Source organism: Penicillium bovifimosum, assembly GCF_028826915.1.
Source record: "Penicillium bovifimosum strain IBT 22155 chromosome Unknown utg000006l_segment0_segment0, whole genome shotgun sequence".
In the NCBI taxonomy this organism is placed as follows: Eukaryota; Fungi; Ascomycota; class Eurotiomycetes; order Eurotiales; family Aspergillaceae; genus Penicillium; species Penicillium bovifimosum.
The window spans coordinates 587,269-606,633 of record NW_026622715.1 but is presented as its reverse complement, the minus strand read 5'-3'; the positions used below and the strand labels follow the sequence as shown (position 1 = coordinate 606,633).

General features: G+C 49.0%; 4 protein-coding genes across 4 annotated transcripts; 1 reads left to right on the top strand and 3 right to left on the bottom strand.

Moving 5' to 3' along the window:
- Positions 1-1,069: 1,069 nt before the first annotated feature.
- On the bottom strand, positions 1,070-3,055 carry flbA (developmental regulator FlbA; the record flags this gene model as incomplete). Its single annotated transcript, XM_056668605.1, has 2 exons — positions 1,070-2,545; positions 2,615-3,055. 2 exons carry the CDS (start codon positions 3,053-3,055, stop codon positions 1,070-1,072), a joined length of 1,917 nt encoding a protein of 638 aa, XP_056518435.1.
- Positions 3,056-12,847: 9,792 nt separating this feature from the next.
- Positions 12,848-15,090, bottom strand: N7515_007860 (origin recognition complex subunit 4; the record flags this gene model as incomplete). The annotated part of the gene is made up of 2 exons (XM_056668604.1): positions 12,848-13,468; positions 13,537-15,090. 2 exons carry the CDS (start codon positions 15,088-15,090, stop codon positions 12,848-12,850), a joined length of 2,175 nt encoding a protein of 724 aa, XP_056518434.1.
- Positions 15,091-15,952: 862 nt separating this feature from the next.
- N7515_007859 (PaaI family thioesterase) lies at positions 15,953-16,572 on the top strand (the record flags this gene model as incomplete). The annotated part of the gene is made up of 2 exons (XM_056668603.1): positions 15,953-16,051; positions 16,159-16,572. 2 exons carry the CDS (start codon positions 15,953-15,955, stop codon positions 16,570-16,572), a joined length of 513 nt encoding a protein of 170 aa, XP_056518433.1.
- Positions 16,573-16,874: 302 nt separating this feature from the next.
- Positions 16,875-18,679, bottom strand: N7515_007858 (secretory pathway gdp dissociation inhibitor; the record flags this gene model as incomplete). The annotated part of the gene is made up of 8 exons (XM_056668602.1): positions 16,875-16,963; positions 17,021-17,278; positions 17,329-17,880; positions 17,946-18,291; positions 18,343-18,370; positions 18,434-18,493; positions 18,549-18,573; positions 18,634-18,679. The coding sequence occupies 8 exons, from the start codon at positions 18,677-18,679 to the stop codon at positions 16,875-16,877; spliced, it is 1,404 nt and encodes a 467-aa protein (XP_056518432.1).
- Between the last annotated feature and the right edge of the window lie 686 nt (positions 18,680-19,365).

Below are 19,365 nucleotides of genomic sequence, written 5' to 3'. Positions count from 1 at the left end.
ATCTAGTCACCCTCAAAATACATTCAAAATTCCGGATCTGTGAAGCAATGCTTAACCTAGCACTTCGTAAAGTCGGAAGATTACTCCCATCGTCTGTGGATACTGGAGGTATTGAATGGCTGCTCTCTAGGGCTAGGACTACATATCACAAGGAGTTGTTTCCTTATCAGGAATGAGAATATGAGATTCATGTCCATTGAGATTCCCGATAGGAAAGAATAATATGACATACACAAACAGACCAGAACTCACTCGCTGTGCCCGGTAAAGATGCAGGGGACTTAAACAAAACTCTCGTGAAGCGGGAAATCGAGGAACGAGAAAAGAGAGAGAAAGAAAATCATATGAAATGCTAAGATGAGAAAGAGATAGAAAGAAATGCAGAGTGATGGGAAAAAGGGACATGCAAGGAACGCCGGGTCTGATGCTCAAGAGAAAAAGAAACAGCCTCCAGTCTTTCGTGTTTTGTCTGTTTTTGTTGTTTTGTGGTTTTCTGTTTCTTCGGAGTTCCTCCCTCCCAGGATCCAGGTGGAAGACCAACAGGGAGGAAGAAGTGAAGAAGGAAGATGTGAGGGAAAAAAAGCAATCATCCGAATATTACAAGTATTTTCCAGTTCCGGCCTTTCTCTATAACATGAGCCATCGATCATAACGTCTTTCGTTCGGAGTAAGGGGAATCTCGTGACGAGTGGATTAGAAGGGAAGATTGAAATGGCAGTCAGACACACATCACTGTGCTGAGCTGCAAGCGGAAGAGGGTAATGAATATCGTGGTCGGAGACGATCGTGACCCGGGGTCGACCAAATATTTTATGTCCCCTCCATTCCATGGAGCGAGGACAGGGGGTGGGTCCGTAGCTGGGAGCCACAAGCATGAATGCGGAGTCGCAGAGTGGTGGGGATTCGACTAATGCCTTGTGGGAGAGGTTTCGAATACCGGACTGCGGGTGTTGAATGGATCGGGCAAACAGTGTGCACCGAGGAAGGCTCATGAGGAGTCGGAATCGCAGTGGTACGAATCGTCTTCGAATGGGTTGCGCGCTATGTCAATGCTTGTGGGCGGTGGTTGTCAGGCGCGCGTCGATCGACTCATGCTGCGTTCTGGAATTGACGGCGGGCCGCCTGGCGTGGGCGAGTATGAGCGCGAGCCTCCCATGATATCCACGTCGTGTTCTTGTAGGACAACGGAGTATTTGGGATCGCGGAGGAACTTCGGTACAGAGTCACTTGACATCAGCTTGAAGACGGACGTTTGAGCGAGCTCGAACAGGTGGACCACTTCTTGCAGACTCTTGAACATGGACTCGTCATCTCCCACAGCCTTGGTCATGCGGCTGGCCAGGCTGTTGCGGAGGGCGTGGTCAATGTTCAACTCGCAGGGAGATCCAGGTGCTAAGAAGGCATTGTACAATCCATATGCTGCAGCCAGGGTTTCGCGCACGGAGTCGACCTTGTTGAATGTTCCCATCTTCTCGGCCTTGTGGTAGTTGGCGGTGAATTCTGAAACATCCAGGTAGAAAGAGAGGTTCTCTTCACACAGCGAGTAGCGTAGGAATTCGCGGAAGAGCAGACGCAGAGCGGGATCTTGAAGAATGTGAGTCAATCGGGCGTTATTGGAGTCCCGCGGCATACCGCGGCTGTCGTACGTCGTGGCAGCCTCGCGAGCCTTCTCGCGGGCAATCCATCCACACACACGCTGCCCACGCTCAGTGATTCCATAGATAGCATATTTCGAAGGTTGGAAATGAGCACTCGTCCCAACATCAGGGAATGATTTATCGTCCTGGATCATCGTAATCAGACCATACTTCAAAAACAGCTCCGCTATCAAGCAGGTCTCCCGGCGCTCGATGGTCGTCGAACAATCCATCAACCAGTCCACCGCCGCCTTTCCAGTAAATGTATTGCTGTAAACCTTCCCATCCTGGAGCTTGCGCTCCCGAGCCACCTTCACACCAACGAGGCCGTTGGTGTAATCACTGAGCGAGTCCGAATCTGAGGTCGAGATACTACTCTTGACGTTCGGACCATCCTGACCAGCAAAGCGGCGGAAAATAACCTCAATTGTCGCGCGGTCGTGAGACAACTTGTCCGTATCCGTATCACGCTCGAGAATGACCAACTGCATGGTGTTGCGGGGCGACTCCAGTACATCCATCACGTGACGGGCGGTGATACCATTCCGCTGGCAGAAACGCTGCAGGATGTTGATGCCCTTCGGGGTGAGCTGGAAGAGGGCGCCTTTAAGCGGAAATATCGAAAGGGCTTTTCCATCGACAGATTCAATGAAGCGTGCATCGACGAATCGCTGGCAGACAGATCGGGCCATTTCCTTGGCCATGGAGAAAGTAGTGGTCGTGGTCGTCGTGACAATGCGGGAGGGGTCCTTCGGATCTGGCATGCGGTTGGACTGAGAGAACTTGAGCGAGCCCAAATTGTTGATGGCCTCTTCTGAGGTGAATGTGTGGTCATATCTGGTAAAACGGACGCGGTGCGAATCCAACTTCAAGCTGACCATCAACGTGGAGAACAAGTCCATGAAATCCTGCGCGAATCAGCCCAAGTGTTCCATTTTCTCTCGTTCTTTCTCGGTTCCGAGTGCCCACAAACCTACCTTGGTGAAGGGACGCTCATCCTCGGTCATGCGCAATAACCTCGACGACGTCTGATGCATTTTGGGGAGCCCGGGCGGGGAAGGGCGGGTGTCGTAGGCAGAGGTAGGGATACGAAGTGTCGAGCGACGCTTCAGAAGCGAATTGGAGGGATTGTCGACCAAGGCCGGGGAAGAAGGGCGCGAAGTTCCCGTCAATTGCACGTAGGTGTTGCCGAATGGTGGGGTCACAGGGGTCGAGAGCTGATGCGGTCTCGAGAGACTACCATATGATATCGAGGAACGCAGTGTGGTTGTACCAGACAGACTAGCAAGAGCGTTTGAAGTCTTTTGGGCCAAGGCAGCAAAAGAGCGACGATTGCGGGAGATAGAGCCGCCAAAATCAGAATCAGGAACTGGAGGGAGAGAATCTTCTCGGCTGTGGCTCCCGGGTTGGGTTGGCATTGAATGGTTTTGAGTCTTCGGGTTGAACCAGAGGGAAAAAGTGGGTTAGGCCAAACACCTGATACCGGAAAAAAACATGGGAAATTTTCAAGAGAAAAAAAATAAAAAAATTAAGAGTGGACTGGCTATCAAAGGAAAGGGAAAGGGTGAAGGGGGAGAATAATTGATTAGGATAATTCCCTAAATTCTCTTTTTTTTCTTCTTTTTTCACTTTCTTCAAATCAATTTCAACAGCGAAGAAAAGGAGGAGTAGGATGGGTCTAAAGGGGGGAGAAAGAGAACGGGATAACTAGGGAAAATAATTCAATTAAAATAAAAAGAGAAAAGAAGGGGAAAGGAAAATGGAAAATCGTGGTAAAAAAAGAGAAATAATGAAGCCCCCTTGTGAAGAACAACCATTCGGCCTGTCAGCCTATGACCCACAACCACGCGTGAGTCCCGAAAGAGTTTGGCCTGCTGCATCCAAACAACGTGGGCCATGAAGATCGGTGGGCTCTGGGGTCTGGTATTACACCGTACTTCTGTACGATGTATGTATGATGTACGAAACATGACATTCACGCCTGCACAGTGGCTTCTGATGTTCTCTAGTAACCACATCAAACAACTAGTTATGATTTGAAGTACAATTAGGATTTCACATGATACATGGTCTGCATATAGTTTATTTCTTATCCATGGATGAGTTCGTCGATTCCAAGTCAATCATGGGGACAACCAGAAAAATGAACACAATTAACTTGCAAATCTGAGATGGATCCCCCAGTCTACCCCAATAATAATTTAAATAGTTTACCATTGTACCAAGGGTCCCTGGGCCGAAGAGCTCCGCCAGATCGTAATAAAGTGGTACTGAGAATACATACAATACGTGCACCGTGCAAACCCTTGGTTACGGAGATCCCAGCCCGTTTCATTGTTCATCTGAACATTTCCCCTCCTCCGGAGGCCCTGCCTTTGGCGCTTTTGCTGACTTAGGGCTAGGCCTCTGTCTCTGATACCCATTCAAGAAAGGCTTCGGAACATATGACTAGGTACATAACGGGTGAGCCCAGATCTAGATCTTCAGTCTAGTCCGTTTCCGACAGATGTCATTGGTGCTTCTCAAATGATCTACTCCAAGCTTCCATGGCTCCGTGGTTACCCGTCAATTGTGTCAGCGGATAGACAGCGATGCAAACAAAGCTTGAGTCCACGCGGGCCTTCCAGGTTCCTACAGTATGGACATATGTTCCCCGCCAAATGGAATCCAATATCGTAAACATTGAATGCGGATAGTTACATATCGGCAACTATATCGAGCATAACGTTGATTGAATATAAAAACGTTGGGACCATGGAAGTGCTGTTAACCTTATTTCCTGGCACTGCCTGAGATATGATCATGATAACGAGACTCCGGGCGCATCTCTACTCCGTAGAGATTGGCTTAACCCAAGCCATGGAACAGGAAAATCCATCAGAACATGGGTATCTACAATAAATTCGTATTGACGCCGACCACTGCGTACTCCGTGGCTTGTATGAACAATTACAAACATCAACTACGTACCATATCACATGTCGCCATCGGAAAGCCCCTCCACTCCGATCGGCCAATGGTGGGGCAACCACAAAACACTTCTCAAATCTGCCAAGGTTCCCTGTTTCACTCCGGTGTTTCGTCACTGATCCAAATCTAGCGTGTCGCATGGCTTTGATCTTGAAACAACACTGTTTACAACGCGGATATTGTACGATGTAAACAAAGAAGGGAGCATGACTATGAATCTACTAGGTATTTTGTACAATGTAAGTTGTAGACAATCATAGTGGGGAGCGGGGGGTCATAGATTTCCAGTTGGAGTACGAAGTACCCTGCCTGTAACCCCAAGAATATCAGGGCGGTCAACAGAAGGAAAAAGAAGGGAAAAAGCCCCCATCTTCCAAGGCTTCCATGGTGATTCTAAGCGTCTTCTTTTCATTTCCTGCGCATCACCCATGTGGTCCCACGTGTGCCCACGTGGAGGGAGATGCTTAGCGTCTGACCGCCAAATCCCATATTACTGTTTTGCGTTTAGAGGGAGGCGCAGTCTCGCGAATCTTTTCCTTGGACGTCTTGGCTACGGGCCGTTCTGGGGAGATATCGTTAATAAATCCCCACGTTGTGCGGCGTAGGCCGTAGACATCAACTCCTCGGCCTTCTAACGGTTCTGGTTCGCGTAGTCCCGGTTCCTGGATCCTGCGAACCCGCCAGCCAAGCTGACCTCAGATTTGGGCAATATCGGGATTTGGGTTGAGGCCATTAGGCTTTTTGTCTCCTGTAAACAAACAGATCCCGATACGCTGCTCGTGGCCTTGATTCGTTCAGTGCCGGGGTTTATGATCGCCAATGCGGCAATGCCATTATCAGACCATTCATCACCGCTTGAAATACGAGGAGATCAATGCACAGCGATGCAGGGTGAGCTAATGCCGAAATATGAGAGCTTCATCTTGCCTCGATTCTCTGTCAAGACAGTGCCATAGGATGGGATGAACTTGGCGCCAAGGACTTCACCTGCATGAATCATGCCATTCAATTGAAAGTCTCATCAAGGCTATTGACTGACTTGCTTGGACCAAATTACCTATTAGGCACATCAGGATGCTACGTCCTCCTGGAGGCCCAGAAACTTGGCTGGCCAACCAGATCTTCCGGAAGAGCGAAAAACAACGGTCTAAGACACCAGTGCGAGTTTCATCCGCAGGATGCCGAGCGATGTCCTGTACCTATCTATATCTGTGAACAGGGTTTAGATTGGGCCGCTCAGACGCGGTCATAGAGACAAATTGAGCAAAGATAATCAGTGACTGAACAGTGTGGGCTCCCCCGCAAGAGGAGATTGGATGAAACGAAAGTCAAATTTGATAGCGCAGATCAGTTCAAAACGACATTTGTATTACGAAGCACCGAAAACAAACCGAGCCGAAGAACATTCGATGAGAGAACATGCATGATGCAACCGTTGAGATCTATCGACTAGGATCAATCACAATGCCCGATAAACAGCGCCATGTGGATTGAGACAGGGGAGGTATCAGATAAAACAGTCTCTTATCGATCTGATCAACCACACCGAGGGGTACTTAGATAGCTCAGATCGCGAGATTGGGGGCCAGAGTCAAAACTCCGGCCGCAACGTCTTGGTTCAGCCCTGTCTGCTGTATGACTCAAGAAGAGCTTCCATGCGGCTCTAGCGTTGAAACTTGAAACACATGATAGACGGGGATAAGACTGTTCTTACTCTTAGGCTGCGAGAAACAAAGTTGATTAGCTGAACGGTCTAAACTGTGGGTTTAGTATGGGTCGAACAATTAGATTGAATTCTTAAATATTACAACGTATATGACAATACTTGGTAACCTTCTAATCTTACATACAAATTAGTGGTTCGCGCATCATAGCCATGTGCATGAGTAGGCTCTAATGCGAGAGGGTAACTGAGAAGGGTAGATAGTGGGTACTCGTGGACCATCCCTGTCGCTTTGTTCCGCCTATTCAGCGAATTGTAGGAGCGGGAATTGAATCTATCCAAAATTGAGGCCCGCTAACAGATTTGGCTTACGGAGGCTTTCCTATTAGAGTCTAAACTTGCGGTCAGACAATCAATGTCAAAGACTCAAGGCAAAAGAAAGACGACTCAGACCCAGTGATCCTCGCTTTGTGTTGTTGGTCCTGTCTGCAACACCAGTGATATCGTTGAAAGTACACCGTACGAGGAGTACATCAGTGTATTGTATTGAATTGTTCTTACACACACCTGTATGTATGTACCAGGTTATGCCACATGTACTATATTTAATCTCTCCACATCCCTGAGCGCCACGCGACTAGGTATGTACATCAAAGGATTTTCTGCAGGTTTAGATTGCTCAGGGGTATATGAATCATGCATGCGTATTGGTGGATTCTCAGTAGCCCTATCTACAGGAATCAACGTCAAACCTTACGAGTCACGGAAAGTCTAAATAGGATGAAATAGGAGTCGAACCATCATGATAGAGAATCAGCTGCCAAGACCATTTCTTTTGTTCGAGATCAGGGCTGTCCTGGGGTGTCGATCCGCGCGAATGGAAAGCTTATGTGCATTACTCCGTAGCTTGTCCTGGAACATACCTTACCTAAATAAGATAGAACAATTCTTCACGTCGGACGGAGTCCATAGGCAACTGAGGTTGCCAACTAGTCACGTATCGCCCCCTTGCCTGTTCGAGGGTCCCTGCATGTAGCAAGTGTACTTTCGTACATACTCCGAACTGCATGGTCGCATGCGGATCTCTACGGAATTCAGGGAACCAACATCCGAGGACTAGTGAGTTTGGTTTTCCGTTGGAATGTGGCTTGCGCGATTGGGATTCAAACTATGCTCCGATGCTCCTTAGACCCGGGCTGATCATCCTAAACTCTAATGATTTCTTATCTCAAGCCCCGGGTCTTTTTGATTGCTAAGTCAAAGTGAGCTATTCAGATTGAGACCAAATGGCTGGGATTTAAACGAGAGAGGCCTGGACGAGTCTGGGCCTTTGCCTCTACCAAGTGCCCCTTGATAGACTGCGATCTGCGCATGAGCGAGCACACATAGGTAACGACAGCGTCGAGAATTTACATGCAGGAACGATTCCTATCTCTAACGGGCAGCCAAACTACATCGAGGTCAATGACCTCGACACTATGCATCATTTTGCAATGACCGAGCTATTGGAGCTACAGAAGTGGGGACGCATACATAACGAGGTTGCCACGTGGAATGCCGGGGTGGTCAACATGCCATGCAGTACTTTTGAAGCATGTTGTATGCTGTAGGTATGTGCAAGTATGAAGTAGATCTTGAGCACAGCTCTAATCGCGACAACTGCTTGACCGCAACTCGTAAGCCTCTGCGGTATGCCCACCACATGTAGTTAGCTACCTATCCCTGTAACTAGTTAGTCAGTTGTGCATCCATGTACACCATACTATGTAGCTGCAGCTGGACCCCTGTATTGGAACCCATGTGGCTTGCACAGAAGCCTCTGCACCTGCCGTCATTCAGCCACAGCTCTCGGTTCGTTTGACCGGAGGAAGATCTGAGAAAGGAGATGATTGACAGAAAGCCTCCTGGGCCAGTCCTGGCGAAACTAGTGAAGACACTAGTGAATTTCTGGGGGTGCACGCAGCACTTGGTGAACAGAGCCTCACCTACAATCCTAGTACCAGTTGACCTGTATTTCCTGTGCGGTAATACTCTGTGGAAGGGGAAAGTGGAAAGTGCTCTCCCCTAGCGCGGCAGTCGCGCTGGTGTTGCTTCTGGGCCCGTTGTCAAGTCTGAACGTGACATGGGATATTGCTTGATACTTGCGGACTCGATACCAATAATTGATATCGGATGTCCTGTTAGGAGAGTGCCCAGACCACATGTCATTCCGGATGAGGACAGTAATAGCTTGAACTGTAGACACTAGTTAGTGTTGAGAGGTCAAGGCTTTGCGCAAATGAGAATGTTGGACATTGTGATTAATTGTAGGCAGTATACTTGACTAGTTATCATCCCCGAGATCCCTTTAGGTCGTCCACACCCAGCTCCGACTAAGGCTCAATTAAGTAATGACCCTTTTGCCCGTCTGCGGGTGTTCATTACACCGTTCTCGTATTACGGTACCGCCACTGTACTTAGATACGAGTGTCTGACAGTACGCAAGTTTGGAGACCAGTCGTGATTTTCTCCACTTTCTGAAAACAGAGAGTGCGAGATAGTGAAACATGTCATCGACTTTCTTTGATCTCGGTGGATACGGCCAACTCCGGCGTGGCAAAACTTTGCAAATTGGAAACCACGCTAGAAGCCTTCTGGAAGGATTCTGGAAGACGCTAAGAAGCCTCCGTCTCAGACAATCCATGGTTCAACACATGGTCTAGCTGGACGCTATCGACACAAACAGGGGATGCGCTCAGCTCGATTGTCTTCCACATTGGACAAAAAGTTTGCTCATTTACTTTCCTGAGGATAGCGCACCAAATATTTGAGACCAATCTGCTATTCTTGGCATTTTGCCTAATGTTCAGGGCTGATAACACAGTCGAGTGTGACGCCACTAATGCCAAGATATGCTCTTGGAGAACCTTGCGAATCTCATCGCTGAGCTAGGCATATCTTAGCAGGGTCGGACTTGCCGAGTAACATAATTATGGTAACCGAAAAACGAAGCAAGCCGAGCCAAGCATTGCTGCATCTTATCATTAGGTAGTTGAACGGGGAGAGTCAGTTTTGTTTGGATTGTCAGCCAAGGACTAGGCAGCGGTATCTTTTTGGGAAACACTTACGTCCACTGGAACTTGATGTTTATTTGTTTCTTCCAAGGATCTCTGAGCTCTCTGCACCCCTGACCCCAAATTTGGGGCATATGACTCCCACCTAGAAAGTACTTGGCAAGTGACAGTTCCATGGTTGACGAAGTATGTCCATTCTGCGACTCCAGGGTTTATCTCAAGTTAGGCGATGATGAAAGTACCTTGGAAGGCCTGGTATATAACTATCCCATATCGTCGTACTTTATTTGATACAACGTACTGCAGATCTGAGATATACCGAAAGAAACATAAGATTCAAGGTAAATAATACGTGTAATAAATTGATGAATAAACCGACGAGCGTAATGGATGAGAAATCCATTAAACAGTCAGCTCCACTTTGACGGTAAGAAGACGGCAGAGGAGCCACACATGAACAAAAGGACCAAGTCCACGTGGCAGATCTGCAAAACACCGATGACAGCAGAGAACTTAGCCGAGCTCATGCAGCTCGAGAGCCAACCAAGCGAATAATCATCCTGCACTACATGGGGACATTAGTACATGAGATTATGACTTGCATTGAAACCTTGACTGTGGATCTTCCACGCCCATGTGGCCGTGAAGGATGCAGAAGATGTCTGCATGCTTTGTTTCATGGTCTCTGGTCCATTTCATTTGTTGATTGTCTATCTCTCTTGTCTTGATCATCCCCGAGAACCGCGAATAACGAGATACCACTAAGCCCTAGTTATTGATACTCGGTGGCAAATATGTTGATGACGCTAACTTGCATCTCGCTAGTGGTGATCACTGATCATGAAAAGACGCCTTTCTCTTCCTCTCTTCACTTTTTATCTCTGCCCGGAGAATTTGAAAACCCGCGATGGTGGTACCTTCAGTTTCTTTGCCTTCAGCCCCCAGCCTGGTTTTACAAGCATAGCACGGCCGTCCTGGTTACAGCATTCAAGCAAACAACCATCTCGGCAATCGAGAAGCATACAACATATGCATATCGCACCAATATCGGGTGAAATTCCGATCTCAGTAAGAGGTCGGCTGAGATCGGGGAGGGGTTGCATATGTTACCTACAAAGGTACGATGCATAGCTCGAATCGAGCCATCGCATTATTTACAAACACCACGAATACATTCAACGGGTCAATGGCCGTCGCGCTTGATCTCATTAAGCGATTCCTCCGGTTCTGATCGTCTTGACTGATATCCGACTGCTCTCATCTCTCGGCTGATAAAACGTGCTGATTGCCGGTATCGGGACACCTGACACATCTCCGTCTCGTTTGATCGTCGCTTCTACTACTGCAGGGTAGCGGGGAAGACGGAAGTTGGCCGACTCTCGATCGTCATAAGGGACTCGAAATAACACAAAGCAATTTACAAATTCATCACCCCGCGCTTTGATGTGGCTCCATCGACTGAATCAGTTGGGCTTAGCGAAACCCCATCACATTCTCGCGCTTCCATTCGAAGGAAAAACTACCCGCGTTGATATAACCCTCCCGTCACCTTGAAGGCCTCCACTTTTCCCACCTTCAACCTTGTTCGCGCATGAAGTCCAAGACTACGTCAATATCGCAATCCCTCACCTCGGTGGGGTAGCGAGACATGACTCGAGGCTGAAGTCTTGAGGAATGACAAATCACAAGACAACGGCCATATCGTACCTTGAGCCCTGATCTAACAAAGAAATGTGGCTGTGTCTTTACATCTGCACAGCGGGGTCATCAATGTAGACGCATTTCGACAACGGAAGCGGGTGACCGCCATATCGTCACAGGAAGATCCTTGACACTAGTCCTCCTTTCTCCCCGGGCGTACAGCATCTTGCAAATGGCACTAACCTGCAAAGCATTGCAGCCATGCGCAATTTCCCCATCTCTGCGGAGTATCATTCCTTTCCGTTTCTCGTGTTGCTCCTTAGGGGGCCCACTTGCCCACACGGAAGGCTGCGGCCCGCTGATCAAACGCCCAGATTTTATATGGAGAACATGCAAAAATACTGACATACTGACATGACTAGGTCGCACAAAGCTTAGCTTTTGTTCAATACGGCCAGTCGGATCTAGATTGATCCAACCTGAAACCAGCGAGTCTCGACCCTGTCTCGGTCGAAACAGCCTTGGTCTCTATCACAAGAGCTGGACCAAATAGGCTTGGAAGTGGTGAATGTATTTTCGGGCTACTGCATGGAATTCAATCAGACTTTGCACATGTGCACAAGGCAGACACATGCTCATGTAGTCACCCTTTCAACAGACGGATGCGAGAATAGCAATCTGCATGCAGAAGCCAGATGTATTGTCAACAGCTAAAGGAGCTTTAGGCTAGTAGCCTAGTACTATAGAAAAGGTTGGGGCATCAACAGTGGATTACACATTACAGCCATGCGAGGGTTGCATGATTCATTCAATCTCAGGTGATTCTGCTTTAGGCTCTATGATTTATTTCTCTTACCCTTGACCCAACCTTGATTCAAGGGAGTTTAGGTGAATAGTGACAGAGCGTCCTTGAATAACCCAATTTAGAAACACTAGGAGCATAATGGATACCTATAACCTGCATGTAGAAGCCCATCCGCATAAATGACCCTGAGATCGTGCATATTACGCATGGAACCCCAGCGATCGGCGTCCTGCATGCAGAGTAACACGCTCGCACCTTGCTTCTCCTCCTATTACCCATTTCTGGACAAAGACATGAGAATCCGACATGTCGTTTCCAACGTTCAAGCCACATGCACAAAGTCTATGCCGCGTGCTTTTCTTTTCTTATCGAACGTGCATACAGACAATTGCACACACTTTTATTCTACAGTAATATTGTCCGAGGCACCGATTAGGCTTCTACAACACCGACATCATAGAGCACAAGGGAGTAAGAGGAACACAACCCAAGGCAGCGGGATTCGAAACCCTGCCAGTGGACATTCCTTCCATTGCCGAGAGAAAACAGTGCTTCCAGTAACTGCGTGCAAGCTTTATCCTTTCCGTTGTTTTCTTTTTGCTCCGAAGGGAGTTCGACTCAGCCATTTTCGAAACCCTCTCTAGATGAAATTCATGTATCACAGAATCCCAACACCGATTGCTTCATGCTAGGCTAACGCGGATCTGCACTTAGTTCATGCATGTCATCCAACTTGGAGAACTAGTCTGTAACTCAAATTTGTGTTCATAACAAGCCTATAACCCCTTGGAGTTCGAGAACATCGATACCCCGTATTCCATATGCATGCTCCCGTACACATATATCGAAGCAAGGTAAGGGCGACGTGACTAACCGATGCCACGAAGAGCTAGGGTGGGGTAATGGAAGGGATAGGTGATCAGGTCAGGTAGATTTCGGAGCTAGTGGTTTCTGAGAATAGTCTGGAAAGAGTGGACAACAGCAATGTTTTCGATGGATATTCCAGAAGACTCCGTGAATGACGATTCACGTATTTCGATAGTAGGTATAGTACAAAACGGGTTCGACATTGCTGCCCTTACTCACGCCACCACTGGCCCAAAGCACCTCCAGAGCCAGCCATCTCAATGACTTCCTCAAAACTGATTTCCACACGGAACATCTGCCCGTCTGCAGTCCCATTGCCACTACCCACCGGAGTAACGAGACCCCAGCTAAGCAGCTTCTCCCACGCCTCTCTGGCCACGTCCCGGCCCCAGACACGGCCGGGAGTGGCCGCAGCACCGGACACGGAGGCCGACGTCTTTGCGGACGTCAGCAGCCGAACGTATTCGGCATAGGCGGCGGGGAAAGAAAGTGCAAGTGGTCCCATGTTGTGAGACTGAGACCCGTCGTTTCCGGGGTCGAATAGGGCTGCCAAGCGTGTTGCGGCTACTAGCAATGCCAATGGCAATGATGAAGGACTTGATGATGTAAAAGATGTGGGGAAGGGAAGAGGTGCTGGATCGGGGCAATCGAGGGCTTGAGAAGCGAAGCTCTTCGGAGTAGGGACTTCGGGGATGGATGGGTCGGCGGTGGATACACTTTGTAACAAATCGCTGATAGGGAGGAGGGCGCTGTTGAAGAACTCCTTCACGGATTTGGTTTGGTTGTAGATACGCCTGAGGTGGAATTGGAAGTCTTTGTCATTCCACAAATGCTATTCCAAAGAGTGAGGATTAGCGAAGGTGTAATTGGTGGGGTAAAGCACAATGTAAGATAACTTACCTTCAAGTAGTCCTTCCATGCCTCCAGCAGTGTATTCCATCCGTGAGACTCAACCAGACCGCGTTCAGAGCCAAGCTCATCTGCAATGTCGGCCATCTCTGCTTCACTGAGATCCAGACTCCCTAGGCAGATATCCGAAAAGGTCTCCAAAGATCGAGGTAGCGAGACATACGTATATCGGTGACTAAATCGACTTTTTACACGTTTTTCAAGCATCTCGGTTACATCGACCTTTGTCGTCAGCCCGATGACCGCAATAGGGGCTTTGCGGGCTTGGGCAATGTCAAAGAGATTATACAACAAAGTTTGTCGTGGGTGGGTGACGAATAGATCAAACTCATCCAGCAAGATCACGATGGACTTTGCAGCAGTCTTTGCTTCTGGGTCCCCAGAGGCCCCGAAAAGTTCCTCCGGGTGTGACAGTAAAGCCAAGAGCGTAGCCATTGTGTCCGCATAGGAACTGACTTTGGCTGTGTCTTCCTCGGTGTGCATCTCACGACCAAGCTGGCGCCACATCTCTCGTAGGGCTAGACGATCATCCGTGTGTAGAAAACCATTCAAGCGAACGACGTGGAAATCGTTCTTGTGCTCTTTCCCAAGGGACGAGATGATGGACTCCACGATGGCAGTCTTGCCGCATCCTCGAGATCCGAGAAGAAGCATGGAGTTACCCTCGCCCACTGAGACTGTCTGTTCAATGAGCTGGTGTACTTTCTGGTATTCAGTCTCGAGTCCGCGAACAGGAATCTGCCGTTTCCCCGACAGCTTTTCGAGAATTATGGTAGAAAGAATGCGCGTTTCGTCTTCCAACCCCTCTTGACAAAGCGTCTGGAAGTTCTCAGCATATTCTGGCATCGGTTCAGAGATATCCGCGGTCTCGTACGCCTCCGGCTGGACATGAAGATCCTGTTGGAGCTGCATTGCAACAAGGTCGTCCAAGTCGTCTTCATACTCAGGCGAAGGCGACTTCTCTTTCGTCTCTTTAGCCGGAGCTGCTTTCTTGGGTCTGGGTTTCGCTGTGCTCCTCTTCGATTTGGTTCTTGTGACCGAGCGCCGGGTGGGTTCGGGGGATGACTCGTCGACATCCATGTCATCCTCGTCATCATCATCTTCCTCAGGTTCGGGAGTATGTTCATCTTCATCTTCGTCGTCGTCGACCACCTTAGACCGTCGCGGCTTTTGCGCGCTTCGGGTCGCACGCGCACTTTGTGAAGGAGTAGCTGCTGATTTTCTCCGCCCAGGTGCCATGACTTCTTCTTCGAATCTTTTCGGTGTTTTGCGCTGTCGCCCGCTTGACCGTGTTCCAGCTCGTGGGGGGGTTTGCGCTTCATCTTTCAACACCTCGCTACCTGGGGCTGTCATGTCGGGGTTCGCGGTGTCTGCATCGCGCGTAGATCGACGCCGTGATGCGCTTTTGACGGGTGTGGGAGAAGTCCGGTCGTTGTTGGGAGATGATGGGACGGAGAATACGTCTTGTCCATCATTTCCCATTTCAATATCTCCATCAGCGTCTTCGGATACTCTTCTCCTCTTGGATGCTCGCGGGTCCTTCATCGTGGGTAATTGGAGAGATCACGAAGCGCTAATATAGTATCGGATTCGAGGGAAATAGCGCTAGTCGAGTTAAAGAAATTGAAGTTGAATTCCCTCGTAGCTCTCTCGTCGGCCTTGTTGGTTGCGACTGTTTCAATTAACATTTGTTCCAATCAACGCTGTTTTGTGTCCGACCAGCTTGAACCAAGCAGCTCACCCCGAGGGCATTGACTTACAAGTCCGTGAATATCAATCGCGGCGCATTTATCGTATATTAACAGAAACAGATCCAAGTCCAGTCAGACAAAGACAGACGACCTGCGTGGTTCAATTGGGCAAGGGTCGGATGGGGTCAACAGTTGCCGAGTTTGGCCTCAGGCCGAGACGCGTGACGCGAAGTCAGGTGCTTCGGACGGCAAGGAGACTTCCCTTGCACTTGCAGTGGGTTGTCTACGTTGTCTTTGATTGTCCGTTTGATCGAGATGATCTGTTTGCAGGCATTTTTGAATTGAATTGAAAAGTAGATATCGGACATCCGCCGAGATCGCATTTCGTGGCATGCAGCTTCGGAGTATCTGGCCATCGTTAATCTGCTGCCCAGGACAATTTGATCAAAAGAAATGAGACCATACAAAGCATGACGATTGCCAAAGCCACGGACTCATCTCTGTTGACCCAGACTTCAAAGTATGCGTTGATTTGCTTCATTTGGAATCAGTAATCACAACAGTCCTCTTTGACCGGCATTGCCACCATCAAGCCGAGGTCCAAACCATCCGAGCTGCGGCTGGGGGGTATGAGCTCCGAATACATCTCCAACAACATTTCCCTTCCCAAACATCCTTTATAATTCGCGTCTAATACTGTTTATAATACATACATCATGTCAGACAACGCAATAGGCGCCCCGTCCAGGGAACTGGACGACTTCGAGAAGCTCGTCTACGAGTACTCGAAGCGATTCAGCGTGGGGAACGGAGAAGTAAGTATCCATACGCAGCAAGCTTAACCACTGCTCTGCAACTCCCAATCCACGCACTTCTCGTACGCAGATGGAATATAGCGCTTACCCTTGTCTCAATTTCAAAGCACTGGGGCATCGATGCCCGCGCCTGTAACCTCCGCTTCGACTCGGCAACCCGCGGTCCCCCGGCCACCGTCTCCTTCCTTTTCAGAATCACCCCGGCGATGAGCAATTTCCTGGGTAACCTCCATGGGGGCTGTGCTGCTACTTTGATCGATAACCTGTCGACCATGATCTTGCTGGGTGTCTCACAGCCGGGCAAATTCAGTCTCGGTGGAGTCAGTCGCAACCTCAAAGTGACATATCTGCGCCCTATACCGACGGGTACTGAGGCGCGTCTGGTTTGCGAGGTTATTCATGTTGGCAAGCGGCTGGCATTGTTACGGGCTGAGATTCAAAAGGCCGATAGTGGGGATATTTGCGTGGTTGGTGAACATGAGAAGGCCAATACAGACCCGGAGGACAACCAGAGAATCTGATCAGGCTGGGATACGAGTACGGGGAGGAATAGCGTTGGCGGGGATATTAGAGACAGCTACATAGTATCAATTTGTATAGATCTCATTTGCATCAAATTGCCAGCTTCCAGACATTGTACGAGCGAATGGCATGATCTCATAGCGGTGGTAGTGATCTAGACAGTATTGTCCTTCGTTTGTTATGATAGGAGGGAAGGGGTACAAAGAACAGAGAAACTGTCGCACATGTCCAAGACAAATATAGCCAATCAATTTAAACAGAACTAGATGATCCCATTGTCAAGGCGGGTATCAAGGCCTTTTTACTCTGTGGCCAGTTGCTGATCTTCCCGGAGACCCTCAACCTTCAGCTCTTCGCCAGTGGCACGGCGGTACAAATCGCGGACATCATCTAGAAGATTTCATTAGCGACAAATTTGTAACATTTTGACCCTGGAAGACTGCTTACCGGTCGTAGTTTCGAAGTGTGATGTAGCGTCGTAGCTCTTGGAGATGAAGATGTTGGACTCCTCGCCGCTGTCGGTGGGCTCGTAGAGAGGAATAGGAGGACCCATGAACTTCTCCTCGATCTTACCCAGGCGCTCGAAGCCAGGCTCGAGCTCAATGTGGTGGTTGGCATCATTCTCAGCAATGGTGGAAACGATGGCGACGTAGTAGCCCTTGGGGCAAACGTTATGCGCAGACGAAACCATAGCAATGTAAATGTCTAGAAGATATTAGCATTCTACCCGCAAACCGAGACAGAATCACACTCACCGTGCTTGCGTCCAACCTGGGACTGGGGAATGATCAGTTGCACAGAGTCGCTGCCGTCAGTCTTATCAATGGGGTGGTTCAGAATACAGATAGCTTTGAGCAAGTATCCGGTGACCTTGGACTTGCTGGGGAAGTAGGAAGGATCGGCAATGATCTTTTTGGTCTTGGTCTCGAACTTCATGGCGTCCGATTGGTCGTCACGATCCTTCATGGTTGCCTTGATTCCGGAGACCTTGCCGTTCTCATAAAGCACCTCATCCACGTCGGTGTTCAACATGTAGGTACCACCATAGATGGCAGACAGACGCGCAAAGCCCTGGGGAAGCTCGCCGAGGCCGTAAAGCGGGTAGATGTATGGCGACTTTCCGTACCGTGCCATGGAGTTGACATACAAACGGATGCGGTTAATGGTTTCGACGGCAGCGCCGGGCTGATTGATATATTCGTCCGAGGGGAACAAAGCCATGGAGTGGCCGACGAAGTCCCGAGTATTATCCTCCAGGCCAAACTTGTCGTAAACCTCCTTCATCGTGCACTTGTGAATGTTCAATCCTGCACCCGGTTAGCTATTCGGTTGACGAACATTCGCCAAACTGGGCAAGTCGCGGATAACTCACCTTGGTGGCTAGCTGGGTCGTCCTCCTTAAATTCACCAACCCACTCCAAGAACTTCTTGGCACGTCGCTTTTCAAACAAGCCCATGAGCGATGAGCGCAGGGCTTCACCGGCGTCCGAGGGCACCTTGGCCACGGTCGCCTTGGGGCCCTTGCCTTGCTGAACATAGCTGCCAGCAATCTGCTTGAACTCAAGGTATCGGGTAACGTCCGTAGAAACCAAAATGTTGGTCAGCTCTCCATTTGACATGAGCAGCTTAGGGACCAAGTCGATATTCCAGTCATTGACCCTTCCGTATTTCTTCCATGGCTCCTCGCCGGGGGCGACGTTGCCGTATTTCTTGAACAGCTGCACATAAAGTTAGTGGGCATAGTACTAGACATCAGCCAATGCACATACTGCTTCGATGTTGACGGAAGCTGCTTCGCTGTGGTATTGTTAGCTGTTTTGACCGTGGTGCCGTCATAGAGAGCTTCTCCGCTTCACTTACCCTCCATAATGATCGTTGCGATCGATGTGAAGCACCTTGTTACCCTTCACACTGAGGACACTGCAGTCAAGTATGAGAAAATGAACAAAAATCAAATTCAAGCTCATGAACCTACCCAGACAACACACACTCGGTCAGGCCTGGGAAGAGTCGGTCAGTATTGAGGGGTGAATTGGCGGGGTAGCAACATAGCAACATACCAGTGCCGAGAACCACAACATCGTACTCTGGGGCAATCTCGTCCATAGTGAACGTGAAGGGGGAATACTATAGAGGTAGAAGATTGGAAAGAATCCAAGAGAATGAGAAGAAGAGAAGGTTTAACTTATCTCCCCGCGGATCAACGAGGCGGAAAAGGGGAACTAAGATTTGGCAGATCCGCCACTAGTGAGTTACCTCCGACTCCAACACGTCAATAGCTTCCCCTGATATCTTTGATCCTCATTGATATCCACTACTATTGGCATTGTCATAGTTACGTTAATCCAAGATATTCGATAATCTCATACACGGTAACTACCCGGTGGCACACAGCCCTAACTCTGGAAGTTTCTGTAACTATAATCGACAAGGCCGCCGGGCCGGCCATTATGAGACACCTGAGCGTCTGCCCTGAGCACACTGAGTGAAGGGTGATCACTGAGCACCCTGACTCGTTAAAGTGGCGTCCATAGTAACCGTTCTCAGCACTCAATGTACCGTCACCTAGCGTTGTGGTGTAATAACATTACAATAAATAGAATAGTTACATGTATAACATAGACTCATAGTTAGCTATTTGAGCATGTTACTGCGCGGTTGGATTGCCCGGTTGGATTGCCCGGTTGGATTGCCCGGTTGGATTGCCCGGTTCTTGACATGGTAAATATACTTGGATCACATGTCCAATTCGAAATGCACAATACTAAAATCACCATAGAAGCTAATCTTAC